Source organism: Rhinatrema bivittatum, chromosome 12 (assembly GCF_901001135.1).
Source record: "Rhinatrema bivittatum chromosome 12, aRhiBiv1.1, whole genome shotgun sequence".
Taxonomy (NCBI): domain Eukaryota; kingdom Metazoa; phylum Chordata; class Amphibia; order Gymnophiona; family Rhinatrematidae; genus Rhinatrema; species Rhinatrema bivittatum.
The window spans coordinates 2,074,718-2,102,206 of record NC_042626.1 but is presented as its reverse complement, the minus strand read 5'-3'; the positions used below and the strand labels follow the sequence as shown (position 1 = coordinate 2,102,206).

General features: G+C 48.9%; 2 protein-coding genes across 18 annotated transcripts; one reads left to right on the top strand and one right to left on the bottom strand.

Moving 5' to 3' along the window:
• Window positions 1-429: 429 nt before the first annotated feature.
• PRICKLE4 (prickle planar cell polarity protein 4) lies at window positions 430-12,729 on the bottom strand. Of its 16 annotated transcripts, none has more exons than XM_029572194.1 (10): window positions 12,596-12,729; window positions 10,347-11,188; window positions 9,125-9,245; window positions 6,808-6,924; window positions 6,193-6,264; window positions 5,888-6,028; window positions 5,025-5,231; window positions 4,522-4,708; window positions 4,089-4,337; window positions 1,113-2,786 (listed from the first exon to the last, which is right to left on the bottom strand). In XM_029572194.1, the coding sequence occupies exons 4-10, from the start codon at window positions 6,922-6,924 to the stop codon at window positions 2,341-2,343; spliced, it is 1,419 nt and encodes a 472-aa protein (XP_029428054.1). In that variant the 5' UTR covers window positions 9,125-9,245; window positions 10,347-11,188; window positions 12,596-12,729; the 3' UTR covers window positions 1,113-2,340. The 16 variants fall into 16 exon arrangements, 15 of the variants coding, with proteins under 15 accessions (XP_029428057.1, XP_029428051.1, XP_029428054.1 ...); XM_029572193.1 differs by having other exon boundaries at window positions 9,125-10,489; window positions 11,050-11,188; XM_029572195.1 differs by having other exon boundaries at window positions 11,050-11,188.
• Window positions 12,730-13,087: 358 nt separating this feature from the next.
• Window positions 13,088-25,952, top strand: FRS3 (fibroblast growth factor receptor substrate 3). 2 transcript variants are annotated; one of them, XM_029572205.1, is made up of 7 exons: window positions 13,088-13,221; window positions 15,214-15,340; window positions 15,594-15,676; window positions 18,977-19,163; window positions 23,831-23,992; window positions 24,098-24,216; window positions 24,303-25,952. In XM_029572205.1, exons 3-7 carry the CDS (start codon window positions 15,617-15,619, stop codon window positions 25,191-25,193), a joined length of 1,419 nt encoding a protein of 472 aa, XP_029428065.1. In that variant the 5' UTR covers window positions 13,088-13,221; window positions 15,214-15,340; window positions 15,594-15,616; the 3' UTR covers window positions 25,194-25,952. The 2 variants fall into 2 exon arrangements, with proteins under 2 accessions (XP_029428065.1, XP_029428067.1); XM_029572207.1 differs by lacking the exon at window positions 13,088-13,221 and adding an exon at window positions 14,232-14,541.
• Window positions 25,953-27,489: the final 1,537 nt, after the last annotated feature.

Here is a 27,489-nt window from a genome sequence, read left to right as displayed (position 1 = left end):
TAGGACTTTTCAGCTTGGAGAAGAGACGGCTGAGGGGGGATATGATAAAGGTGTTTAAAATCATGAGAGGTCTAGAACGGGTAGATGTGACTCGGTTATTTACTCTTTCGGATAGTAGAAAGACTAGGGGGCACTCCATGAAGTTAGCATGGGGCACATTTAAAACTAATTGGAGAAAGTTCTTTTTCACTCAACGCACAATTAAACTCTGGAATTTGTTGCCAGAGGATGTGGTTAGTGCAATTAGTATAGCTGTGTTTAAAAAAGGATTGGATAAGTTCTTGCAGGAGAAGTCCATTACCTGCTATTAAGTTCACTTAGAGAATAGCCACTGCCATTAGCAATGGTTACATGGAATAGACTTAGTTTTTGGGTACTTGCCAGGTTCTTATGGCCTGGATTGGCCTCTGTTGGAAACAGGATGCTGGGCTTGATGGACCCTTGGTCTGACCCAGTATGGCAGGTTCTTATGAGTCCGACTTAATCAGGTATTCAATTGACTTCACTTAAATGTTATTTCAAACACTTCTTTAAGATTACAAGGTGAAGACATTTGCTAACGTTAGTATGCCTAAATGTCACATGCATTTTTTTTATAGCTCTTCATTGTGGTATCTAAAACTACAAAGAGATACATTTTGTCTTTTCTGTTATCTAAGTGTGAGACAGTTTCAAGACCTGGCAAGTAGTAATTTCCAATTTTGTTGATTCATTGTGCTTTATCTCTTGGCTGATTGCACTGCAAGAAAGTTCTAGTTTGAAAAGTAAGTCATGAACATGGTGATGAGCTGGAAAAAACCCATTTCTTTTAAAATAATTTAACCAAATATCCCAATGATTTCACTATGAGCCACTGTAATGCCCAAACGGAGACGGATGACGAGAGTCCTCTGCCCATGCAAACTGCATTGTACAAAGTTATATGTGGGGGGCACAGGAAGTTATTTGCAACTTGTTTTCAAAGCTAAAAATATTTTGTCAATGAGGAGAGTTAGTAATGGGGAATCTGGATCGCAGGGTGAATTCTGTGATTGATGGGAGTTGTAGTTGTTGCTTCAGCTGAAAAAAATAAATAAATAAAATAGATGACTTTCCAAGAAGTTATAAAACTGAAGTTTATTTAAAAACTTTTCTATACCGTGGTTTAGTAACGCACCAGCACAACGGTTTACAATTAGGCACAAAATAAGTTTGGCTTATAAATTATCCAGAAGGTGCAAAACAATTTTCGGTTACATGTTTCAATAATATACTCGCTGTGGAACGTGGATTGGGATTTCCATTTATACGTTCTATACAGTCCTCTTACTTTTTATCATCATAATTAAGTATTACATTAAGCCATTATGCTTTGGGGTGACCTTCAGCTGTGTGTGGGTGTTCTTATTCATTGACCTCGCTGTGAAAGGCTTTTTTGAAGAGCCACGTTTTTAAACTTTTTTTGAAGAGACTAAAACCCTTTTCTAACTCTGCCTTCCAGTACAACAATCTGGATCCATGTAGTAACGTATGTAGCGGCCTGATTTACAAAGCATGTTTCCCATGGGCATAGAACGGGAGAAATGACTCAGTAAATCAGGCGCACAGGGAAATAGCTCCAGAGCCTGAACATGACTGGTCAGTCACACAAGGTGAAATATAAAATCAAAGGGTAAATTATTATCCTGCCACCTCTGTTACGAACCCTGTGCATTTTAGTTTTAGATGTTGCAAATGATTAAATTGGACAGAGAAGATGAAAGAAACCAAATGTGCTGTTGTCCTTTTCAGAGAGGAGCTGGATCGCACAGAATAAGCCTTGCTCCCAGGGGCCCTAAGATGCCAAATTCCTGCCACTGCTGCTAGAAACTAGGTCCATATTCAAAAGTTGAGATGGGTAACGCAAAGGTTTATTTATTTAAAATCATTTATTAATCACTTAACTGATATCTCCCTAAGCGATGTACAATATAAAATCACAAACATATAACAGTTTTATCCAGCCTTAAACAAATATAACCAATAAAATAGTATCACAGCCTTCCCCGAGATCTGTCCTCAACCAGGTCTTCAGCTGCTCACAAAAGTTCAGGTCAATTTATTCCACAATGCTGGTAACATGAAGGAAAAGGCCCCTATTTTGGAGACACATGTCAAAAAGACTCTGTAACATGGTTTTTGGTTATCCATGCACATGGCAAAACCAAGCCTATTAAAATGAGCCATGCAGCGGGGCATTCTGGGAAGGAGTTGTGCAGCTCCCTCAGCCTGCTGCTGAATACCCCCAGCCTGCCCTAGGCTTATAGGGCTAGAGATGAACTTGCCTGCAGGGTTACTCTGCAGCAGAGGTTCTGTTCTCCATTAGCAGATCGTGCATTTCTTGCTCTCAGGGTCTCTGCTTGTTTGTAGAGGCTGCCTTCCTGGTGCATCGCTCATAGGATACCAGTCCTGCCCATGGCAGGTGCTGTCTGTGACCCTGGCGTTTGGGATTGGTTTCCCAAAGAAGCAGCCTTCTTGCTCAGAGTCTGAAGATGATGAGCAGGTGGAGCACCCACCTTTGTCCTCTCCTGCATCCCTCTGCCACCTGCCAGAGAAAGCAGAACAGGGTGGGCTGTGCTGGAGGGCCTGGCGATTGGTGCCTGTGGGGGCCCAGCTGTACCGTACAGAAGACGGCTGCCCCTCCCACTCTGGCTTGGATTTTCTGAGGGCAAGCTTTCCTGTAGGGCTTGAGTTTTGGGCTGATTTGTGACCTTGGAGCAAGACTGCGAGAGGTTCAGAGGCAACATCCTGTGTCCCTATTGATGTTCCTGAAAGAGAAAAAAAGGGAGAACTGAAGGTCTGAGCAATACAAGGGAAGAAGGATCTAGCTAGGAGAGGGGGCTGGAAATATCCTGCGGGGACTCAAAAAAGGGAAAACATCCAACCACCCATGTGCAGCATTAGAACATTTTTCTGTAACTAATCTCAGATGCTTTCCCATTAGGATGAAGCTGAAAATCCATTTGTACCTCAGCTCTCGCACTTGCATGGGGTGACAGGTGTGCAAAGACCTTCTCAGACAAACTCGTGTGTAGAAAAGCAGAACAAAGCACTCGCGCAGCTGAGGAACAGCTCCTCTTCTGCTCTGAGATGAGGGCAGAGCGAGGAAGAGGCAGGGATGCTCCCTCTCACTTCTGGCACCTCCCCAGAAGTCCTCAGGTCAGTCCTTGCTTAAACCCACATGACCTGCCTCCAAACTGCAATCACTAATGAAAAAGAAAGCAGCCTGCTTAGTGCTGCAGTGGGAGAGGAAGCCCAGCCCAGCCCTGAACCCTCCCCCCATCCTGCTGTGTGTGCCGACTGCTTCCTCTTCTCTGAGCTTTACCTATCCCAGGGCACCACCAAACACCCAGAGTCAGGTCCCCATTCACGTGGAGGCACGGTTTCTCTTCGCTGCACTCTTGGACTCCCAGGGGGCTTGACTAGACATAGGAAAACCTGAACATCGTAGGAACAGAGACCTGCGAGGAGTGTGCAAGATGATGGTTAAACTTCAGCTGGCACCTGCTCAAATAGCACTGGTGGAAGGGGTCAGAGCTGACCTAGCAATTGCCCCATTGGTGGAGAGTGGGAGAAGAGAGCTAAGGGGAGATGTCCAGTGCACACCTTCCAGAACCTCTCCGGGGGACCTCACAGCCAGTCAGGTTCTCAGGATATCCATAATGAATATGCATGACATAAATTTGCATAGACTGAGACTCCATGATATGCATATTTAATGTGATATCCTGAAACCATGACAGGTTTGGGAAGCCTTGGTCGAGTGGTTAGAGCAGCAGCAGCCTGTGGGTTCCACTTCCACGTCCACTCCTCCTGCCCTCGAGCGAGTCACTTCACCGTCCACTACCTGAGTGGCAAGGAAATACCTACAGCCCCTGAATGTAATCCGCAGGATCCATGGCAGGGAGGAAGCCAGGGCACAAACATAGCCCTCCCAGCTGCAGCTGTGCACTTACTCCTCCTGCTTCCCCCGATCGCCCTACATGGGAGACTCTGTGACTTGTGCCTGCAGCTTTTGGTGACTCTGTCCTTTTTGGCTGCAGGGGATCTCCTATGTCCCCTTCTCCTACCATTAATGCTTGGTGATCTCTGCTGGTGTGGAGCACTCTCACTGGCGTCGCTGCCTGTTTTTGCACTCTCTGAGCTCGTCCTTAGGGCAGCACCTTCGCTGGTCCCAGAGTCCTGATTCCAGTCCAGCTGCCTGTCCCTCGGTGTGAATGTTGAGCCCATCAGGGATTTCTGGCACAAGTCACAGAAGAAGCAGGAGCTCTGAGCATGCCAGTGCTGGCCTTGGTATGAGATGTGCTCACAGTCTAGGCCTAGGAAACAGAGATGCAGTCACTTTAGCTTTTAATTGTGTGAGTGATGCACTTCTGGTACAAAATAAAGACCCTAACTCTGACTCCTGACCCTAAGAGCTACCTTATGTTCTGCTGGTAGGTTTCACACACCATGGTACCATGGGCAGTTATCACGTCTCCCCTCTCATGCAGCTTTCCTCACCTCTATGGTCTCCACAGCGCTGACAAGTCTCAGCATCGAGGCTCTGGAAGCAATCGCAACAGTACGGCCTGCCAGTCTTCATGATGTATCTGTGCCCTCCAAGGACCTCCTCGCAATCCGTGCAGCGGAAGTGCTCCAGGTGCCAGTGCCACCCTTCAGCCTCTACCAGCTCCTCTGTGAAAATCAACTGCACCGTGGGAAAGAACAAGCGTCATCACATGCAGAGAAGGGGCGCAGGATCCTGGGGGTGAAATCGGGGAGTCCACTGAGCGTGCATGGGGCGTTTGCTGAATCACTGGGGGGAGCTATGAACCTGGCAAGCAGTAAGTGGGGGAGCACGAGATGAGTCCACTCGGATTAATGGGGAGGCTTGGGGGTAGGGAAGAGCATGGGATGCAATAACTTGGATCTGTGGGAATGAGCCCCCCAAGAGTAACCATGCTAACAATCACATACATGCAACATGTTCCAACATGCTGCAGTCTTTGTCACATGATACTTGCCTGATCGCAGGCTGCACAGCGCGGCTTAAACAGCTCAGCATGATGGCGACCACAGTATATCTCCCCATCCTGGTGAAAGTAAATCAGGTGCAGCAGTGGCTGGCAGCAGATGGCACAAATGAAGCAGGATGGATGCCACCAGCAGTGCTCTCCAAGCCTTGATGCCCACACAGCCACCATGTTCCCTCTCTTCATGTACCTGCCACACTGTGAGAGAAAGGAGCAGGACCCGTAGTGAACGTTTTACGTGCCCCCATCACAGGAAGTGCCTCGGCCCCTCCACTCCTCAACCTCCAGGGCTGCTGCCCTCATAACCCCCCCCCCCCCCCAACACAAACTACAAATGCAAGACAGAAATAAGCTGTGTGCAGCACTTAACACTGCTCATTCTCCACAGACAGCAGCGTGAGAAAAGCATTCACGTGCATGAGGCCTCACCTTGATCTCCAAATACACAATAAGGGATCAGCCCAACTCTGTATGCAGGGCAACACTAGAGAAATGTTTTTTCACCTGTACTGTGCAAAATCCAAAGATCAGAGATGCACAGTCCCAAAGCTGAAAGAAAAACTCCAAGACTTCCGACAAAAGGAGCCGGAAAACCACAGCATGATCCTGGGAGAAAGAGGAGAACCTGCAGTGGTATCTTTGTCCCAGACCACAGATGAAACGGATCAGCACCAGAACGTGGGAATTATCCAGATTTGTCCTCTCTGCATACTACATTGGTAAGTGTAAATTTCATGCTAATAAAGTTATCTGAATGTACTGGCCTGCTGCATGTATTGTGGGGGAAGGTGGCGTGTACCCCTGCACGTGTATCCCTTGCACGTGTGTGCATCCCTTGCAGGTGTACTTCCTACCTGGTAACAGCAGCTCCCCACACTCAGGGAAGTCATGGGCTGAAGGATCGCCTGTCCCAGCGAGTTGAGTCTACGCCAGGCACTGAATCGCTGCAGTTCTCGTCTCTCTTTCTGCCCCAGAAACCAATGGCAGTATCTCTCCTGCAGAGAAGCACAGGAAGCCTCAGAACGGGCACAACACAGTCCTGGGAGACAGGCTGGGGAGGATGAATATCTTGGAGGGGAAGAAAGCGGTTTATGCCTGGTAAGAGTCATATCACAATTGCTGGGCACAAAGAGACAGGAAGAAGTGATGTTAACCTCACATCACAATCCTGGGGTGGCAGCTGGCTGAGGAGAGTTTTCAGCTGGATTTCATCGGCCATTGGAGAGTTGAACTGTGCAGGAAACAAGAAAAAGTTACGAATGTTCAAAGTGTATTCATCTGTAGCTTCTCTCCTTAAAATGCCTTTGAAATTTTGCTTAGTTTATACAGTTTTTCTTGAATGTAGTTTTTGAGATATGATTACTTCATTACCAGCATTTGATGAATACAAAGAAAAACTGAGCACCAATATTCACAGAGAAACATCTCAGCAAACAGCGCTATCACACGTGGCCCCCTGTGTACTGTCCAATGCTAAGGTTTGATCCCCAGGCTGGGTCACCCGGGGATGCTGCGACGCAGTGTTCACAGCCATCTCTCAGTGGGAACATCAGTGGTCAGACTCCAGGTTCTGGTAAGAGTTGTGCTTTATTGCCCCTGGCCAAGGACTGTTACTGCGATGGCAGGGCTGAGTTAGGTGGGGTCTGTGAAAAGTGAAAGCTCATGGTGCTATAAGAAAAAGAGAGCCTTAGGTAAACCAAAAGTGATATAAGCGCAGAGCACACCCCCCGTGGCAGGGGTGAGGGCCCTGCATTCACGCAGCAGCAGACCTTACCTCTACAGGTTTGAGGTCCGGGGAGTTCTGGTGCTCCTCTTCCAGCACACAGCCAGAATCACTCCCATTGCAAGGAGCGCTCGCTCTTTGGTGCCACACGGGGCTTAGCACGGCCATCAGTGGAAAAGAAGAATTAAAGAAAATGAGACATTTGGGATTTGTCAGTAACCTCCGAACCATGGCATTCACTCTCAGACACTGCAGGGAAAATACGAGGATTACCAGCAAAAACTGCTCGTGTCATCAACTAGGAGAGAAGGGAGCCGTTCCTGCTGGTTACCCCTGCTCCGCCATCAACTAGGAGAGAAGGGAGCCGTTCCTGCTGGTTACCCCTGCTCCGCCATCAACTAGGAGAGAAGGGAGCCGTTCCTGCTGGTTACCCCTGCTGCTCCATGAAGCAGCCCATGGCCAGCTAGCCCCCAGCACAGGATCCATATTCCCAGCCTTTCCACTCACCCGCACCCCTTGCTGCTCCCAGCAGCTCTGCCTCCCGCTCGCAGGTTTCCTGCCCGGGACGCCCTCTCTCCATGTGGCATTGCAGCCTTGGGCCAGCTCCAGGGTCCATTAACCAGACCCCAGCAGTAGTTCATCCTGCATCAATCATTAACTGGCTGCTGTTTGGCAGATAAGAGGTGGGAGGGATGATAGAAGAAAGCAAGTAACTGCTTCAGACTTGGGTTCCCATTTTCAGATGTAGAGCAAAAGGTCGTGGAATTCAGGTTTTAGTTTGGTCTATTTTGTACCTAGAAAGAACAATTAGAAGATGGATGTGCGTGGCTTCAGCACAACGTCCTGGTTAAGTTTCCTTGGATAGGCTGGGGGTACTGTGGTCTGTGCTTCTCAGCCATAGGGCCGGTAGAAGGGAGCTCTAAATGAAAGCCATGAGGGGGAGGGGTGGGGACATTTCAAATAATCCATTTACTATTTCTAAACTGTCATCTACTCAAATGAGACGTAAGGCAGGAATAAAACACTGGATAATGACAGAAACAGACCAAGGTCCACTGAGTCTGCCACCTTCATCTGCTGGAGACAGAGAAATACTGAAGGGGGCTGCAGGTGCTGCACCATACGTACAGGGGGTGCCCTTCAAGTTGTTCTCTGTCTCCATCTGCTGGAAGGGAGGCATAACCCAGCAGTCTGGGCTGATCTGGGTACGTTCAGGGAACCCCTTTTAAACCCCACTATCCTGGTCACCTCGATCCCGTCCTCTGGCAGCAGATGCCACAGCCCGAGAGCGCACTGCATGAAGAACTGCCTTCTATGATGTTTTCAAGCTGCCAGCTTTGTTTCATGGACTGACAGTCGTGCCCCCCTCATGATGTTATAAACTTCTCTCGCCTGCCCTCTGAGGTAGCTCCCCCCACCCTTGGAACCCCGATGCTGCAGATTCCTCTCTAATGAGTTCCTTGTTCTCTTTTTTTTTTTTTTCCCACTCTCTGAGAACAAATAAAGAGACATGGAAACTTTGGTGCAGAGGTTCAGGTTCCAGGAGAGCAGGCCACAAGGCAGATCAGAAGCGAGTCAGACCCCTGGCTATATCTGTCTCTTTTCACCAAACTTTAGCGACCCAGCCCAGGACAAACCGTATACAAGGGACACTTCCCTGCTCCACTGGGCTTGCAGTGCAGAACTGCCAGCAGATTCCACTGCTGTCTTGTGGAAGATGAATGATCTGGGCCACCAGATTTCCACCCACAGACCTCTGGGCTGAGCTATCAGAAGGATCACCAACCCCCTGCTTATCCGCCTCAAACCAGGGGGATTGGTCCCACCAAGACCTCACAACACCCTGGGAGGATCCAGAAATGTTCTTGTCTTTTAATCTTTTTTTCTCTCTCCAGACTACATGTTTAACACCATCTTTCATCTGCTAGAGACAGAGAAATACTGAGGGACTGCAGGTGACTCACTGGGTTATGTACAGTGTTAGTGAAACTCTCTGTCTCCATCTGCTGGTAGGGAGGCAAAACCCAGGAGTCTGGAGTGAGCTGGGTACATACAGGGAACTGCTGGAGACTGAGAAATACTGAGGGACCGCAGGTGGCACACTGGGTTATGTACAGTGTCAGTGAGACTCTCTCTGTCTCCATCTGCTGGTAGGGAGGTGAAACCCAGGAGTCTGGACTGATCTAGGTACATAGAGGTAAAATGCCATTATTGATCCATTTTAATTTGGGCCTCCATAGAGCCCATAGTTACGAAGCTTTGCTTCTCTCTAACCTAGATACAATCATTCTTGGCATTGCCAACGATGTGCATTATGTGCTAGTGTTATTGGATGTTTAGACACCTTGGACCATAAAATACTACTTACAAGACTTACAAGCTCCTCTCATGATTGAGCTTTCTTGTAATAGACCTTGGTCAGCGGATAATCCTGATGGTAAGGATGAGGCTGAACATCCATTAATGGCAAGGAACCCATCAGGCCACGACTGCCAACAGAAGCAGGAGATGAAGTCAGAATCTTAGCTTTTCTCTTCTTTCCCATGGGCTAGAAGGGGCGCGAGGATGCGCATGGCTGCAGCTGCTTTTAAACAGCACCAAGTGGTGCAGACTGATAACCTCATTCGGCGGGTGGGGAAAAGGAAGTAAAGAGCACAGACAGCAGTCAAACCACTGCTCAATGGTCACTCCCTCTATTCCACAATATCTCCACAGCACCCCCTTAGTTAAATTCTATCATCCTAGCATAAAGCTGAACATCTGGCCTCCTAGGTTCCTTGCATAGGCTGCCACACAGACCCAGCTATGCGAGCACCTGCATTTAAGCTTCTAGCTCAGTGTTGCCAACCCTCTCCTAAAGCCACAACCAGTCAGGTTTTCAGGATATCATTACATGAATATGCATGAGATAGATTTGCATACATTGGACATCCAGGGTATGCAAATTTCTCAAGCATATTCATTGTAGCAATCCTGAAAACTTGACTGGATAAGTGGGGTACTCAAACCAGTCCTACAGGTCCCAACCAGTTGGGTTTTCGGGATATCCACAATGACTATGCATAAGATCATGAGAAATTGCCATACTGGGTCAGACCAAGGGTCCATCAAGCCCAGCATCCTGTTTCCAACAGAGGCCAATCCAGGTCACAAGAACCTGGCAATTACCCAAACACCACGCACTACCTCCTGTGTATGCAAATATTTCACATGCATATTCATGAGGGATATGCTGAAAAGACTGGCTGGGGGGCTCTAATTAATACGACTATGCAAGATCCTTTAAGTCGGGGCTTCCCAAACTTGTCCTGGTTCTTCCACAGCCAATTGGAGTTTCAGGATATCCACAATGAATATGCATGAGATAAATGCACATATCATGGAGGCTCAGTATATGCAAATTCATCTCATGCATATTCATTGTGAATATGCTGTGGGGTCCCCAGAAAAGTTCTGGGAAGCCCTGCTCCACATAATCCAGCATACATAGCCTTCTCACCACAGTAACAATTTAAACAGCTATCAAAGCCCCAAAAATCCAACCTCCTACTTCTGTGACTTGGTTGAACATTACCCTAGCCATCACCAACCTGGCTGGTTTCTGGGGAGTTGTAGCATGCTCCATGGCCTGCAGTATCGCTAGGTCTTGTTTCCTCTCTCAACTCCTCTCTCCTTGCCTCTGATCTTGAGCGTGAAGGGTGGGGGTGATTGCAGCACTGCAACCAACAAACCCCTGAAGCAGAGTGGTCATGTCAAAGGGTCACTACAGTTTAAACACTTTTAACCTGGGCACAATAGCTTCTGACAGAAGCATTACATTTGTTTTTCTTTTGACGATATTGGTTAATTTTAAAGATGATTTTATTGTATTTACAAAAAACAAAGGAGTGGTCTTTAATAAGGCTGATTAAAATGGTGCTACTACTGTTTTAAAAGCAATTAAATGCTAGACACCAGTATCCATTGTTAAGCGCCAAACACGCTTAAGGCGCAATATGAAGGCCCCATACATAAGCATCAGTTCTATTTGTGATTTCACTGTGTTTTTGTACGAGAGGAAGTGCTACATATAGAATGTGACAGCACATAAGGACCAGTAGACCCATCAAGTCTGCTCAGTCTGACTTCTGGTGCACTGCTTGAGATCCTGCCAGCTGGACTTTCACTCAGTGGTAATTTTCTTACCAAAAAAAAAAAAAAAGTGGGGCATTGGGTCTAGCAGCAGCCTCTGTCTTACACTTCTTTCCCCAATGAGGACACAGAAGCAAATTCAAAAAGGTTCCAGATCAGCACCTGGCATGGCCGGCAGGAAATCACCACTGCTCTCATTTCTTCGTCACTAGGGATCCTCTGTGCTTCTCAGGGTTTTCTGAATCCTCTTCCATTTGTCTTCACCAGTACCATCAGGAACCCATTCAATGCATCCACCATCCTTTCAAATAAAGAAATATTGCCTGATACTGCTCATGAGTCTACACCCCCAATACCATAACTCGTTTTAAAGTGTTTTATCCTGGGAAAGAGCTTAGCTTCCTATTATCAGCTCGATCCAGTAAAGTCCGTGGGAGAGCGGACTAACGCCCGCTCTCCCGGCGCGCGCACCGGCCCCTCGCCGGTGCGCGCGATCCAGTATTTAAATTAGGCGACGCGGTGCAAACGAGGAAAAAGAGGCGCTAGGGACACTAGCGCGTCCCTAGCGCCTCCTTTTGGCCTGGAGCGTCGGCTGTCAGCGGGTTTGACAGCCGACGCTCAATTTTGCCGGCGTCGGTTCTCGACAGCCGCGGGCCGAATTCAAAATTTTTTTATTTTTTTTTTTACTTTTTTTTTACTTTTGGGGACCTCCAACTTAATATCGCTATGATATTAAGTCGGAGGGTGCACAGAAAAGCAGTTTTTACTGCTTTTCTGTGCACTTCCCTGGCGCCGGAAGAAATTAGCGCCGACCTTTGGGCGGCGCTAATTTCTTAGAGTAAAATGTGCGGCTTGGCTGCACATTTTACTTACTGGATCGCTCAGGAATACCTAATAGGGCCATCAACATGCATTTGCATGTTGAGGGCGCTATTAGGTGCCGCGGGTGGGCCGCGTGTTTTCCTCCCCTTACTGAATAAGGGGTAAGGGAAAACACGCGTCCAGAGCAGGGTGACAGTGCGCTCCGACGGAGCACACTTTACTGGATCGACCTGAATATGTGGCTTATACCTTTGAGGTATTTGAATGTCTCCATCATATCTCCTTTGTCTCTCCTCTAGGATATAAATATGTAGATCCTTAAGTCTCGTGTAGAACTCACACCATTTTGGCAGCTTTTTAAGTGGTCTTTCTCCTGCTCACTGATCTCTTTTTGGAGCCATGGCCTCCAGATTTAGATAATATTTTTACAAGAGGTCTCATTAATGCCCTGTAAAGAGGGAGGGTTGTTGGTAATAAGTCATTATATTGATCCACCATCCTCTGGTTACTACCAAAACAGAACGGAAAATAAATATAAGGACAAGGTGTTGAGAAAAAGGCTCCCTTATACAAGGCGACATTTCCTGGCTAGTTCTATACCAGAACAAAAAAGGAGGATGGGAAAATCACATCAGAGAAACTCCATGGGATGCCCAGTGACAGCAACTGGCCAGAGCTGGACATCTTCTCCAGGATAGCAAGAAACTCTTACATCCCAGGAGAGGTTCCTGGGATACAGCGCTCTAGCACGGGTAAGAGGAGAAGACTAGGACAATGCAAGAGGCATAAAACTTCAGCAGATCGGCAAAGGTGGGAAAGGAAATGCATTGAAATCAGATTGCGAGAACGGGGTCTGCAGCCCTCCCGTCCCTCCCGAGGTCTTTACCTGTGAAGTCTGAGGACCCGTCCTAGCAAGAGCCCCGGCCCTGCCAGGCCCCAGCTGGCTACGAGGGGACAGGAGACGATGACCAGGCAGCAGGGGGAGGGGGGCCGGGTGCTGGGCAGGCCCCAGGCTGCTGCACAGCCAATAGCCGCGAGTGTGGGAGGGGGCAGCCTGCCGGAGCTCCCCACCCACAGCGCCTTTCAGTGGCGATGAGGGCCGGGCCTGGGGCCTCCCTCACGCATTTCCTCGCCGCGTCTCCGAAAGGAGCGCGATTGCTCTTTTCTGGCCCAGATGAACTGAAATCCCGCACTTGCGCCCCCTCCCCCGGCCATGCCTGACAAATCCATGCGGGCTCGCTTCTTTCTAACGAGCTTGCCCTGCCCTGCAGAAAGAGACACGCGCGGGGGCTACAAACGTCATGCGCTGCACTGAGGTCCCACGGCCCTCACGCGCCGGGGGGCCGCGAGCTCACGTGACTGCCGCAGCTTTCCTAGCGCGTCACTTCCGCCCGGCCGGCGGGGTCTTCCCGCGGAGGACGCTCTATCCGGTAGCAGCGCTCGTTGCTCGCTGTCTGTGACCTCTGACCCCGGCGCGGAGACCCGAAGACAGCCAGGCTGGAGCCCGGAGATGTGAGTGCACCGTGCGGGGACAGGGCCAAGGGGCGAACCCCCCCTGCCAACTGCGGTCGCCCGGGGTTGGGGAGTCCCGCACAGCACCTCCCCCCCCCCCTAAAATATACGCCCCAGTCATTACAAGACCCAACACGCCGACCCCCTCCAACCTCCCCGGAGTACTGGAACCCTACTTCCATCATCTCCAGGATTCAGGACCCTACCTCTCCATCTTCTCCGGGATATTGGAAACCCCCCCCCCCATCATCATCATCACCGGGATACAGGACCCCTCCCATCTCCATCATCCCCAGGATACAGTAAACCCCCCCCCATCATCCCCGGGATTCAGGACCCTACCCCTCCATCTCCATCATTCTAAGGATTCAGGACCCTCCCCCCCCCCATCTCCTCCAGGATATTGGAAACCCCCCCCCATCATCATCATCATCACCGGGATACAGGACCCCTCCCATCTCCATCATCCCCAGGATACAGTAAACCCCCCCCCCCCCCCCATCACCCCCGGGATTCAGGACCCCCCCCCCCCATCTCCATCATTCTAAGGATTCAGGACCCCCCCCCCCCCATCTCCTCCAGGATATTGGAAACCCCCCCCCCCATCATCATCATCATCATCACCGGAATGCAGGACCCCCCCCCCCCCCCCCACAATCTCCATCATCCTCGGGATACAGGAACCATACACTCTCCCCTTCATTCCCAGGATACAAGGACCAACCCAACCCCTATCATCCCTGGCATACAGGACCCCTCCCCAACCCCTATCATCCCTGGCATACAGGAAACCCCCCCCCCCCCAATATCTCCATCATCCCCAGAATACAGGAACTCTCTCCCCCATTATCCCTGGGATACAAGAACAAACCTCTCCTGCTTCATCATTATCCCCAGGATATAGTGGATTCCCTCCCAGCCCCCATATTCCTTTATGTACTCCAAAGTAGTAAGTCACCCCTTGCATCCCCAAAAGTACCTATGCCCACCTCCCCTGGATGCATGGGGCCCTCATCCCTGCATCCACTTTGTGACTCTGTAGAGTTGTATCTTCTAAAACATGTCTTCTGTTAGAGGACACAGCCCCTTCTATATCAGGACCATCCACTCTGAAGACAAAAATACCCTTTCTACTCCTCCCAACCTTCCTCCCCCTCAGTATAGAGAACCACATTTAATATAGATGGTGCCTCCTGTCACACCGGTCATATGTACAGTGAACCTATGTCCTTTTTATACAGGCTCATGTAATTGAGTTCACACTCATCAACTTACAGCCCCTGGCTGTTCCTTCTCTACCCGGAAAATGTCCAGGTGCAGGTATTTACATGTCAACTCCCTCAGTGTAATCCTGATCCCTCGCTTCTCTTGCACTACAAGAAATTCTTATATTTAGAAGCCGCAGTCTGAGTTTCTTTTTAAACTTGGAGCAGTTTTTTTGCTTCCTTTCTACAGGTTCACACCAATAGAAAGTCGTTCCCTTTGAACTGAGTGATAACTTTCACCATATGGCTAAAAGAAGGCACAGTGTGATGCATACAGTTTTGGTGACCTATTGTCCTGTCTGATGCATTGCACCATGCACTGGTACCCATGTGACACCTTGCACTGTGTGACAAGTGGATCTCTGTGATGAGTGTGATGATGTGTTGGTGTATTGCATGTATAGCATATGGAAGGTTTGTTCACTGTTTGCTATAAGTATCATCTGATTTGCATATTGATGTGTGCAACAATAGTTATACCTCACTGGTTTATTGCACTGGTTGATAAGTGATTCATTTTCATTGTCTGAGGCTGGTATCTGAGTTACGGCAAGGGTCTCAGGGCTCTCTCTGTGTCTTTGTCTGGAGTCTCAGGGTCTGAGGCTTTGCCTGTGAATCTTGTTAGAATATTTACTTTATTGCATTTAGTCTGCATATGACTGTGTTTGTTCTCTTTGCTCCCAAAATGCTTCTCTGCTTGTTCTAAATGCTGTTTATTTGCCACTAGGTGCAATATGGGGCCAGGATCTATGGAGCCCTAGCAGATCTTACCATCCTGGCTGCTATGACACCCAGCAGAGGACTATGGGATTACTTTCCCACTCCCACCCAAACTTCCTGATGGCCAGCACTAGGTGAGACATTGGCCCTCGCACCATGTGTACAGCAGCGTGCACAGCAGAGGAGAGAAGACCATAAATCCAGTTTCTCTTGGGAGACTGGACACAGCAAAGGAAAACCTGCTCTCCTACAGCTCTCTGCTTTGTCTGTCTGTAAGCGTGTGCACTGTATGAGCACCAGTCTGCTGTCTGGCAATGGCTCATTGGGTTGTGTCTCTATTACTGGAAAGCATAAATAAGAAATGAAATGTAATGCTTATACTTGCAGGGACTACCTGATATGCTGACATTATGGGGAGCTGCTGCAGCTGTGGAGAAGGCATCCCAGACCACCATCCCACCAAATTCAAGGTAAGAACATAAGTTGCCATACTGGGTCAGATCAAGGGTCCATCAAGCCCAGCATCCTGTGTCCAACAGATGCCAATCTAGGTCACAAGTACCTGGCAAGTACCCAAACACTAAGAAGATCCCATGCTACTGATGCCAGTAATAGCAGTGGCTATTCCCTAAGTCAACTTGATTAATAGCAGGTAATGGACTTCTCCTCCAAGAACTTATCCAAAACTGATTTAAACCAGTTACACTAACTGCACTAACCACATCCTCCGGCAATGAATTCCAAAGCTTAATTGTGCGTCGAGTGAAATAATTTTCTCCAATTTATTTTAAATGTGCTTCTTGCTAACTTCATGGAGTGCCCCCTAGTCCTATTATCCGAAAGAGTAAATAACCCATTTGCATTTACTTGTTCTATACTTCTTATTATTTTATAGACCTCTATCATATCCCCCCTCAGCCGTCTCTTCTCCAAGCTGAAAGGTCCTAACCTCTTCAGCCTTTTCTCATAGGGGAGTTGTTCCATCCCCTTTATCATTTTGGTCGCCCATCTCTGTACCTTCTCCATCGCAATTATATCTTTTTGAGATGCGGTGACCAGAATTGTGCACAGTATTCAAGGTGCGGTCTCACCATGGAGCGATACAGAGGCATTATGACATTTTCCGTTTTATTAACCATTCCCTTTCTAATAATTCCTAACATTCTGTTTGCTTTTTTGACTGCTGCAGCACACTGAGCCAATTATTTCAATGTGTTAACCACTATGACGCCCAGATCTATTTTCCTAGTGTGTAGCCAGATGCAGTCAGGACCAATGGGTTATGCTCCCCTGCCAGCAGATGGAGACTGAGTCAGGTTTCAAAGCTGACATCACCCTAGATCCCCCCCCCCCCTGCAGTGACCTCAGTCCTTCAGTGTTTCTCCATCTCCAGCAGATGTGGATGTGCTTTCCCTATGGGGATTGCTGTACCGTTTGGAAGAAGAAATTCTACTTTTAAATTGGAGAAAAGATCAAGCCCCGCTCTCCTGCGGTGATACCTAAAGGTCCCTCCCCCAGTTGAGAATTCCTGAAGAAAGGAAGAACCATCCCAACTGTCCCCAGGACCCCTTAGCAGTTCGAGAGCACAATCATGTAGGACAACAAAAACAGAACAATTTAGAATATTTGTTCAGCCCAACAGCTTTACGGATAAATGATACAAGAAATGTTTCTAGCCGTACATTCCGATGTTACATTTACCCAGTCAGTATTGGGGTAATTGAAATCTCCCATTATTATTGCACTGCCAAATTGGTTAGCTTCCCTGATTTCTCTTAGCATTTCATCATCTGTCTGACCAATTTGGCCAGGTGGATGGTAGTATACTCCTATCACTATACTCTTACCCAACACACATGGGATTTCTACCCATATAGATTCTACTGAGCATTTAGTCTCTTGTATGATCTTTATCCTGTTTGACTCTATATCCTCCCGGACATAAAGTGCCACAGCCCCACCAAGTGGATCCTCCCTATCATTGCGATATAATTTGTACCCTGATATAGCACTGTCCCATTGGTTATCCTCCTTCCACCAATTATGTCAATCTCATCATTTGCTGCTAAACACTCTAGCTTTCCCATCTTACCTCTTAGACTTCTGGCATTGGCATACAGACATTTCAAAGTGTGGTTTTTGTTTGTTTTAACAACCTGCTTTTCAGTTGATAGGGATAATATGGAAATCTTTATCTCAGGTGATTCTTTACTTATAGGCACATGGACTATTTTTGCTTTTATTGGAACCGCTCTGTTGGGATGCCCTAACTCTCCTGTTTCATTCTCCGAACCATGCACTGCTGAGTGACTGTCGGCTTTCCCCCTTGTTCTAGTTTAAAAGCTGCTCTATTTCCTTTTTGAAAGTTAGTGCCAGCAGTCTGGTTCCACTCTGGTTAAGGTGGAGCCCATCCTTTCGGAAAAGTCTTCCCTTTCCCCAAAAGTTTCCCCAGTTCCTTAGAAAGCTGAATCCCTCTTCCCTGCACCATCGTCTCATCCACGCATTGAAACTCTGGAGCTCTGCCTGCCTCTGGGGACCTGCGCGTGGAACAGGGAGCATTTCAGAGAAGGCCACCCTGGAGGCTCTGGATTTAAGCTTTCTACCTAAGAGCCTAAATTTAGCTTCCAGAATCTCCCTTCCCTATTTTCCTATCTCATTGGTGCCCACATGTACCACGACAGCCGGCTCCTCCCCAGCACTGTCTAAAGTCCTATCTAGGTGACATGTGAGGTCCGCCACCTTCGCACCAGGCAGGCATGTTACCAGGTGCTCCTCATGCCCACCAGCTTCCCAGCTATCTACATTCCTAATAAACAAATCACCAACTATGATGGCCGGCCTAACCCTTCCCTCCTGGGCAGTAGTCCTAGGAGACTCGGCCATGGTGCAAGAGGACAGTGCATCACTTGGAGAGCAGGTCCTTGCTACAGGATCCTTTCCTGCTGCACCAGGTGATACTCTCTGACCAGGAGACCTTCCTCCTCCAAGGCAGCACTAGGGCTGCCAGACTGGAGTTGGGACTTTGCTACTATGTCCCTGAAGGTCTCATCATTGTACCTCTCTGTCTGCCTCAGCTCCTCCAGAGATCGGACTCGTTCTCTGAGAGCTAGGAGCTCTCTGCACCGAGTGCACACATACAATCTCTCACCGGCGGGTAAAAAATCATACAGGTGACACTCAATGCAAAAGACTGGGAGGCCCCCTTCTTGCTGCTGGACTGCTGCCCTCATCTTAATTTTGTTGGGTCTCTAGTTAAGTTTAGATTGCTAAGGAATAGGAATGCATACAATTAAGAGTCCTTTACATTTATTGGTGTAGTCACTATTAATTTGGTAGTGACTTACAAGGGGATGGTTAAACTCTCAGGAAGGGCTGGTGCAATAGTGTGATTTAGATATGAGCCTGATTGATTTTTAATGAGACAGTGTCTCCTGCCTATAAATCAAAGGATGAGCTAGGGGTGGGTGGAAGGGAGGGAAAGACAGGCACTAGAATTAACTTTCCAGTGCTTGCTTATTATCTCAGACACACCCAACTATTTCACCTCTCCTAAGAGTTACTGATCCTCTTCAGCCACCAGACGATGACCTTCTCTCAGTGCTTCCACTGGCGTGAGAGCTTTGAGTTTTGCGTCCCTAGCAGCACACGCTTCCAGTCCTCTTCTGCCACAAGGGGTGTGGCAGCTGGGACTGTGCACTCGGCAGTCACATCACCACTTGCCTCTAGTCCCTGTGCTTCTCCAGTGATCCCTTTTTTCTTTTGCCTTGCAGGTAACAAACGTGGACGATGAAGGTAATGAGCTAGGCTCAGGGATCATGGAGCTGACGCAGACGGAGCTCATGTTACACACCCGGAAACGAGATGCAGTGAGGTGGCCCTACCTCTGCCTGCGTCGCTATGGATATGACTCCAACCTCTTCTCGTTTGAGAGTGGGCGACGCTGTCAGACTGGACAGGGTGAGTCCTCCCAAGAAGATCCTCTGTCAATATGTGCAGAAGCTGAGCCTGCTCCTGCTCCTCAGCTCTGCCAAGCTTGGGGCTGTGTCTAAATAGTGTTCACAGCCAGAGGAATATTGGGAAGCTGGAAGGCAATGCGACTTTTTATTTACACTTTATTCATAGCCTAACATGAAATGATACAAAACAAGAAAAACATCTTCATCAGCATAACAACATTATAAGAAATATTGAAGCAATGTTCATGGTAAGCCCACATTATCCAGGGGGACAAAATACAAATCAAGAAATACAAAAGGTAATTTATTCTGCTGGGACATCCCATTCCCCTTCCTTCAACTAAAACCCTCTCTAGATCTACGGGATCCTAAAAAATAAACTGATTACACACTCACAAGGAAATCTTTAATAAAAAGATGCTCCTAGGGCTAAAACCCGAGTTTTCACTTGAAACAATTGCTTCCTTGTCTGAGTTTCCCTAGAAACATCTGGGAAAATCTCAATCTTTTGGCCAGAAAAAGAACTCTCCTTAAACTTAAAATACTGACAGAAAAATGTATCTTTATCTGAATCTAATACAAAGGTTGCTCTTGTGTTTATGCCATGCAGTTCATGAAATGTTGAAACATTAGGGCTATCAAAGGACCCTTCTGCCATAACTGCCCCCGTGTTTTTAACAGACAAATAAAAGGATTTTTTTAATTATCTAATTCCTATCACCTGCAAATTGAAGAACCTCATTTACATATTTCTTAAATAACTCTACCCCAGACAGAGAGGAGTTACAGGAAAATCCTCTTCTGCAATACCTCACACTTCTGATGAAGAATTAAATTGCCCTTAATGCCTGTAATTGAGGTTGATTGTAAATTAGACTGAGATTTAACTTCCAGTTCCAATTTAGAAGATCTTCTTTCCAAATCTGAAAACCTCAAAGATGCTTTTTCCGTATAAAGACGCAGTTGGTTTGTAGAATTTGTTAAAGAATTATAAATCCTGGAAATCACTCTCCAAATATTTCTAAGAGAGATTTCTGCTGGTTCCTCACTCATCCTTTAACAAATTTAATTGAAGTGGCTCAGGAAAAGGCAAATTGCCTGTAGATTCAATAGATGGATTCTCAGTCAATAACTTACTGGAATTAGCCCTGAACCCCAAGTCCCCTTGAGTCTATAAAGTGGCCAAATCTTGAGAACCGTGAGAGGAATTGAAAGAAATACAAACCTGATGAAGAGGGGGAGAGCTTCAGGGGATAAGAGATCCCTGCTAATTCCATACTTGAGTCTCACAGTGGCGAATTAGCCTCATACACATGTAAAGCCATTGGAGATACGTCGTAGTCGTTTTCCCATAATTTAAACCAGAAAAAAAACCCAGCATAAGGGGCACACCATGATTTTTAAGTTCCCTGTTTATACTCAGATCAGTCCAGACTCCTGGGTTTTGCCTCCCTTCCAGCAGATGGAGACAGAGAGTCTCACTGACACTGTACATAACCCAGTGAGCCACCTGCGGTCCCTCAGTATTTCTCTGTCCAGCAGTTCCCTGTAGGTACCCGGATCAGTCCAGACTCCTGGGTTTTGCCTCCCTTCCAGCAGATGGAGACAGAGAGTCTCACTGACACTGTACATAACCCAGTGAGCCACCTGCGGTCCCTCAGTATTTCTCTGTCCAGCAGTTCCCTGTAGGTACCCGGATCAGTCCAGACTCCTGGGTTTTGCCTCCCTGCCAGCAGATGGAGACAGAGAGAGTCTCACTGACACTGTACATAACCCAGTGAGCCACCTGCGGTCCCTCAGTATTTCTCTGTCCAGCAGTTCCCTGTAGGTACCTGGATCAGTCCAGACTCCTGGGTTTTGCCTCCCTGCCAGCAGATGGAGACAGAGAGAGTCTCACTGACACTGTACATAACCCAGTGTGCCACCTGCAGTCCCTCAGTATTTCTCTGTCTCCAGCAGATGGTGGCTGGTGCCTACACCAGCAATTTCTGTCTGCCTATTTCTCTTTTTTGTTAAGACCCGGTGGGGGGGGTGGTTCCCTGTGGCACGGTTTCCTCGTGCTTAGACCGTCTCTCTCTTTGCTCGGCATGCGTCTCAGGAGGTGAAGGGCCTTCTCAGCTGACACCCCCGCCGTGAACCACTGGCGAATTGGTGCTGCCTCTGCCGTGCATGTTGCTCCTGCTGGGGACAGCTTTTCCTGCGTCAGGCCCTCGGGCTCCGATGGTGCAGGAACAGCGGTCATCTTAGCTTCCCCAGCAGTCCTACCCATGCCATTGGAGGGGACGGGGGATTCCGCCCCGCATCTTCCCCGGTTCACCCGGGCCCTGTAGAGAGGCAGGGGAGTGCAGGTGAGGCTCTGCCTCTCGGTCTATCACAGTCAGGGAGTGGCGGGACTACAGTATCTGCTCCCTGCGCCTTTTATCTGGAGGTCATTTTACTACTCCACCATGCATATTTGGTGCAGCAGGAGGGTCTGGGGCACCAGCAGGTAGGGCTGGCCCCCTCTCCTTCGCCCCCTGGAGTTCCAACTTCGATGGCTGGGCCTGCTCGATCCAGGGGAACTTTGTCCTCGGGGTGCAGCATCTGTTGGATCCATCGCGGGCGGATTGTGATACGGATGATTTGGTAGGGTCCCTGGAGACCCCCAGGGATTCAGGGGTGGCTTTGTCGGGGACTCTGGCTTCTGATCCGGATGCGGGCGACTCGGGTCCAGGGGACGATGCAGACGATGTGTCTGTGTCAGAGGGGGATGATCCCAAGATTCTTCGTTTGTTTTGGAGGGAAGAATTTGCTCCTCTCATTTCTCAGTGAGCTAGGGCTGAAACTCCCTCAGAAGGATTCAAACCTTGATGGGGAGATCCAGTACTGGACGGGATTCAGGGTCCCCCATTTGCATTTCCCTATCATAGGTCCATACAGAGGATGGTTGTTCAGGAGTGGAGTATTCTGGATGCCGGTCGAGCTATGTCGAAGCTTTATCTCTTGTGCGAGCAGACCTTGGAACTTCTTGCTATGCCAAAAGTGGATGCGGCGGTGGCGGCGGTCACAAAAAAGGCGACTATTCCCATGGCGGAGGCCACAGCTTTTAAAGGATGTTCAGGATCGCAAGCTGGAGATCCATCTCAAGAGGTTCTTTGAGGTATCTGCTTTGAGTTTAAGAGCAGCCAACTGTTCCAGTTTCATGCAATGGTCATGCTTGCGTTGGGTGCAGCAGCTTCAGGGCGATCAGGCTAAGCCCAGTGTGGACGGTAATTGCACTGAGTGCTTGGAGGCATCAGTCTCGTACGTAGAGGATGCCTTGTATGACTTGGTGCGGACCTCTTCTCGGCTTATGGCCTCTGCTGTGTTGGCCTGGAGGCTGTTGTGGTTGCGTCACTGGTCGGTGGATGTGTTGTCCAAATCCCAATTGGGTTCCCTACCTTTCAAAGGACATCTTTTGTTTGGCGAGGACTTGGAGCAATTGATAAAACAATTGGGCGACAATAAGGTCTACAAGTTGCCGGAGTTGGCCTAAGTCCAAGCAATCCTTTCTGTCCCGTTCGCATTTTCAGGAAGGCAGAAGGCCTCATCATATGATGGGTACCCCAGCATTGCAGAAACAGTTTGCGGGCTGCGGTCAGTCCTTCAGAGCATCCACAGGAGGGGGAGCTCTGGGGGCGAAAAACCTCCCAATGAAGTGAGGTTGGCCCACTCAGTCTGGCCCGTTTCTACGAGGAGTGGGCCAGAGTCACCCAGGATCAGTGGGTACTCATGGTCATAAGAGACGGTTACACTTTAGAATTTGCATGTCCTGTTTGCGGAGGCCATTGGTTTTGCCACAGGAAATTTGTAGGGCGGCGACTTGGAAGTTGCTGCATACCTTTTCGAGACATTACCGCCTAGATGTCGGGGATGCGGAAGCTCACTCTTTTGGTGAGAGTGTTTTGAGAGTGGGACTCTCCAGGTCCCACCCCGTGTAGGGAAGCTCTGGTACATCCCAGGAGTCTGGCCTGATCTGGGTACGTACAGGGAAAGGAAAATTGGTTCTTACCTGCTAATTTTTGTTCCTGTAGTCCAGAACCCGCCCGATCTAGGGGGTGGAGAGGTGTCTGCTCGACTCTGTACGGTTTTTTGCTGTTCTAATAGGGTTTAAGTGGTTTGACTTTTTTCCTAACATTTTTTACCAGTGTTTTTTGGCTTGGGTACAGCTCAATACTGAGGAACTGCAAGTGGCACCAGGGATTATGAAGCAGTGTCGGTAAAATTTCTCTGTCTGCGTCTGCTGGCAGGGATGCATAAACCTAGCAGTCTGGACTGATCTGTGGTACTACAGGAATGAAAATTAGCAGGAAAGAACCCATTTTCCTGTCCTCGGGGCTTTTGAGTCAGGCAAAGGCGTCCAGCCAGATGCCCGCGACACAGATCTTTGGAAGCCTCCAGTCCCGGTAGGGTAAAGAAGGAAATGTCCCCCGGGAATGCCCCTTCTATTTCAGGAGTTTACTGGGACAGTGCAATCAGTGGACTGATAAGGGTTTGTGATACAGAAAGATGTAGCTCATTTATGACTGATTTCAGAATTATTTACAGTGAAACTCAATTATCTGAAGAGAGGGGAGTAGGAGATCCTAGGGAGCCTGCAGCAGTATTTCCCAGGTACGCCACGGTTTCTGTCTCTCGTCTTCCCTGCAGGGATCTTTGCATTCAAGTGCTGGCGAGCAGAGGAGATCTTTAACCTGCTGCAGGAGCTGATGCGGTGTAACAGTATTAATGTGGTGGAGGAGCCCGTAATCCTGACCCGGAGCAGTCACCCCACTGAGCTGACCCTGCCTCGCACTCCACAGACACCACATGGTAAGACAGCTCTCTGGGAGGTGCTGCCGAGCGTGTGCAGGAGTTCAGCTAAAGCACAGATCCCACACCTTCCCCCTTCCACCCTTTGTTCTCTATGTTCCTCAGCTTTGGGCTACACTCTCACAGGATTTCCAAACGGATTGCACAGCTTCATGCGGGAAGGAGGGAACTACTCCAGTGCTCAGCATTCCTCAGTGGCAGAAGCACTAACGCCCGAGGAGCAGGTGGGTGTCACCTCCATGTCCCATGCTCCTCGGGGCACTCTCTCTATCAGATAACTGCCCAGCATCTCTCTTTCTTTTCTCTGCAGTCCCACACCTACGTGAATACTGCCAGCATGGAGGAGGAGATGAGAAGCCGACACTGCATGCACTCGCTGCCCGAGGCCACAGTACACCACGGGACCCCCAGCTGCTCTCTGGAGGACCGTAACCCACAGGTCTTCCTGCAGCCAGGAGAAGTGAAATTTGTGCTGGGCCCAGCCCCCATTTACAGGCGAATGCCAGTGCAAGCTGACAGCTTCTGCAGACACCACCGGGAGTGTGGGGGTCACCTCTGTGGCTCAAAGAGAGAAGTCTCCCACAATAACAACAACGACTGCCGCCTGCCCCATTTTCCCTATGAGAACATCAATGGCAGCAGTCATGTGCTGAGGCACGCTGTGGGCAGCCGCGTCAGGCTCTCCGGCGATGGCTGTTCCCACCGCCGCACGGCCCTTCTGCACTACGAGAACCTGCCCTCGCTGCCCCCTGTCTGGGAATGCCAAGCCCTCCATTCAGGCGAGGAAGAAGAGGAAGAGGAAGACTCTGCCGATATGATGAGCCCCTCCCTGAATGGCTACCGTGACGAGGACCCCATGCAAAACTACTTGAATACAGAGAGCAGTTTGCTGCACACTGGCCGGCACCACGTGAGTGCTCCAGCCCGCAGTAACTGTGCATCCAATGTTTTCAGCTTCGATTTCCAGAGACCGTGCTTGGAGCCAAGGCAGCTGAACTACATTCAGGTAGAGCTGGAAGGAAAGGGTGAGGCCCACATCCCTTGCACCCCTATCCCTATCAACCCTGCCCGCCAGGCAGACTCTTACGCAGTCATCGACCTCAAAAAAACAGCCGCTATGTCCAGCTTGCAGCGGGCACTCCCGAGAGATGATGGCACCTCAAGAAAGACCCGCCATAACAGCACCGATCTGCCGCTGTGAGGCTCCCACCGAGGCACCGAGCCTGGCATCTCCATTCCATTTCATCCGTGTGCCCCTGCCGCGTAGCTGTGGATGAAATCCTTCCGTTCCCCTGGGTTTACTGGTAGCAGAAGCTCCTCGCCGCCAGTACCATCCGAATTCTGGTCCAGCGGAGAAATCTTTCATCCGTGTTTGAGAATGTGAAAGGGACAAACTGGCCGTGCAGCTCCTGCACTTTGCACGAAGAATGTGGTGCAGCAGCACTTTTCTCAGTCTTTGTAGATGGCTCAAAGTCATTGTCATTTGCTGGCTAATTTATTAATTTATTTTTCTATTTATTTTATTTTTGTAAGCCTTCCATACCTGATGACTTTTCTACGTGGTTTCTCTGTATGAAGCAGCAGTGACGTCTCTCATGCCTGATGCTGGATTGGTGCTCAGTGGCTGCCTGACTTGCTTTGTGTTGTAGGATCTGCCTGGGTCTCTTGCTCTTTCTGTATTTTGCCCACAGGTTTTTAAAGATTGTCACAGTGACCTGGGGATGGAGAGGAAGGATCTGATTTCAGCCAGGAATTTCGCTTTTCTGTGTATTTTTCCCATTTTTCTCACATTACACAAGTGCCAAAAGTACTGGGGGGCAGTGTTTGCTGGGTAAATGCTGCTGCGCTGACCTCCCTGTGCTGAGGGTCCAGGAATGGGCTGGAGCTGGGGCTTGGACACTCAGACGATGCCTCTATTTCCTGTCTCTGTGTTTCACCTCCGTTGCTGTGGCGCTGACCTCCCTGTGCTGAGGGTCCAGGAATGGGCTGGAGCTGGGGCTTGGACACTCAGACGATGCCTCTATTTCCTGTCTCTGTGTTTCACCTCCGTTGCTGCGGTGCTGATACTGAATCCTGGAAGCTCATTGTATCGGATCCGCTGCACCAGCACCCATTCAAATGAATCTTATTATTACTCTCTCTCTCCCTTTTTCTAAGTCCCAGTGGACAGGGGTCCTACCCTTTCCCCCCACATTGCTTTCCTTACACTCAGAGAAGGGGATTTTATCTTTCAGATGTCCCCCAACCTCCACACAGGATGCATTCCAGTCCCCGGCACCTAAGCATAGTTCTTTCTGTAAAACACCAGTGAACAAGATTCATGCTGCGTCAGCACACACAGGCAAATCTGACTGTTCTCCGCCCCCCCCAGCCCAGCCTGTACGAGGTGTAGAAAGCATCCAGATTGTTCCATTGGTCTGCGCTGCCCTATCTTCCTCTACAAGCTCTGTGTGAGCGGCTTGCATCCTGACTCCTGCTGAAAGACTTGCTCTGTAAATTCCCTCTGCAGTTTTGGGGTGGGAATGGAGAGGAGACTGTTTTTTCCTGGATGTGCAGAGCACCGAGTCATGCAGATGTGCTGAATCCTGGGCTTGTGATGAAGCTCTGAGTGCTAAGGTGTTCAGCTGCATCTCCGAATGGAGCCGCTTCACCCCTTCTCGCGCTGTCGGCTGGGATTCCCCTTCTCTTATGTCACGAGGCTTTCCTGCGTGGTTCTTGGGTTTTATCTGGCAGCCTTTGTTGCTATTATTTGTATGTACTTGTCATGTGATGGTAAAGATTAATGCTGAGATGGATGAAGCTTTGATCATGTCCTGCTCTTCTCATTCTGTCCCACACTGGGAGGAACGGACTGTCTTCCCCAATCCCCAAAGGGGCGGGGGCCGTTTCCTCTATCCTCCCTCTCACTTGTCCTTTTGCGGGGAGGGTTGTGTTTCCCTCTTATCCCACACTGGTATGCGTATTGCTCTCTCTCTGCCTCTTGCTTGCTTCTCCATATTCTCTTTCCTGGCCTGTTCTGTGCTCCGAGATGTGTTTAATATTCCTGAGCAAGGAGACCTCAATTACATCACTAAAAGTGGGATTATTATAATATTTATACAGCATCATGGGTACTGTCCCTGAAACCTGTCATGCAGGGTGAACTAATTAAATAATTATGAATATAAAAACTAAGATAAGGTCATGTGGAAGGTGCAATTTTCAAACTCTTTTAGCCTGGTAAATTGTCTGAACATTGCCCTCCCTGGAGTCAGCTGAAAGTCTGAGGAGGGGTTCACAGTGCACTGAGGAAGGAGAAGTGTTCCCAGGGACTCAGAAAAGATTATTTCACATCTGCAGGCATTATGGGCTGCGGCTCCTTTAGTTACAGTGCAGCTAGAAAATGGAGTTCTCGCTGTATGAAAAGCAGGTAAGCCTTTTCCAGCTTTCTGTGCTCCACTTGGGCATTGCCCAGGGCAGAAGGACATTTGATGAACAAAGAGGTAAGGTGACTTGCA

What these genes read in the sequence shown, in the direction of transcription:
- PRICKLE4 (XM_029572191.1), bottom strand. Translation starts at nt 7,397, where the DNA reads ATGAACTACTGCTGGGGTCTGGTTAATGGACCCTGGAGCTGGCCCAAG. An exon ending in GCTGTGCAGCCTGCGATCAG is followed by an intron (nt 4,709 to 5,024) that starts GCAAGTATCATG and finishes CCCACGGTGCAG; the next exon opens with TTGATTTTCACAGAGGAGCT. An exon ending in GCGCTGTGGAGACCATAGAG is followed by an intron (nt 4,338 to 4,521) that starts GTGAGGAAAGCT and finishes TCTGTTTCCTAG; the next exon opens with GCCTAGACTGTGAGCACATC.
- FRS3 (XM_029572205.1), top strand. Translation starts at nt 15,617, where the DNA reads ATGGGGAGCTGCTGCAGCTGTGGAGAAGGCATCCCAGACCACCATCCC. An exon ending in ACCATCCCACCAAATTCAAG is followed by an intron (nt 15,677 to 18,976) that starts GTAAGAACATAA and finishes TTTGCCTTGCAG; the next exon opens with GTAACAAACGTGGACGATGA. An exon ending in ACGCTGTCAGACTGGACAGG is followed by an intron (nt 19,164 to 23,830) that starts GTGAGTCCTCCC and finishes TCTTCCCTGCAG; the next exon opens with GGATCTTTGCATTCAAGTGC.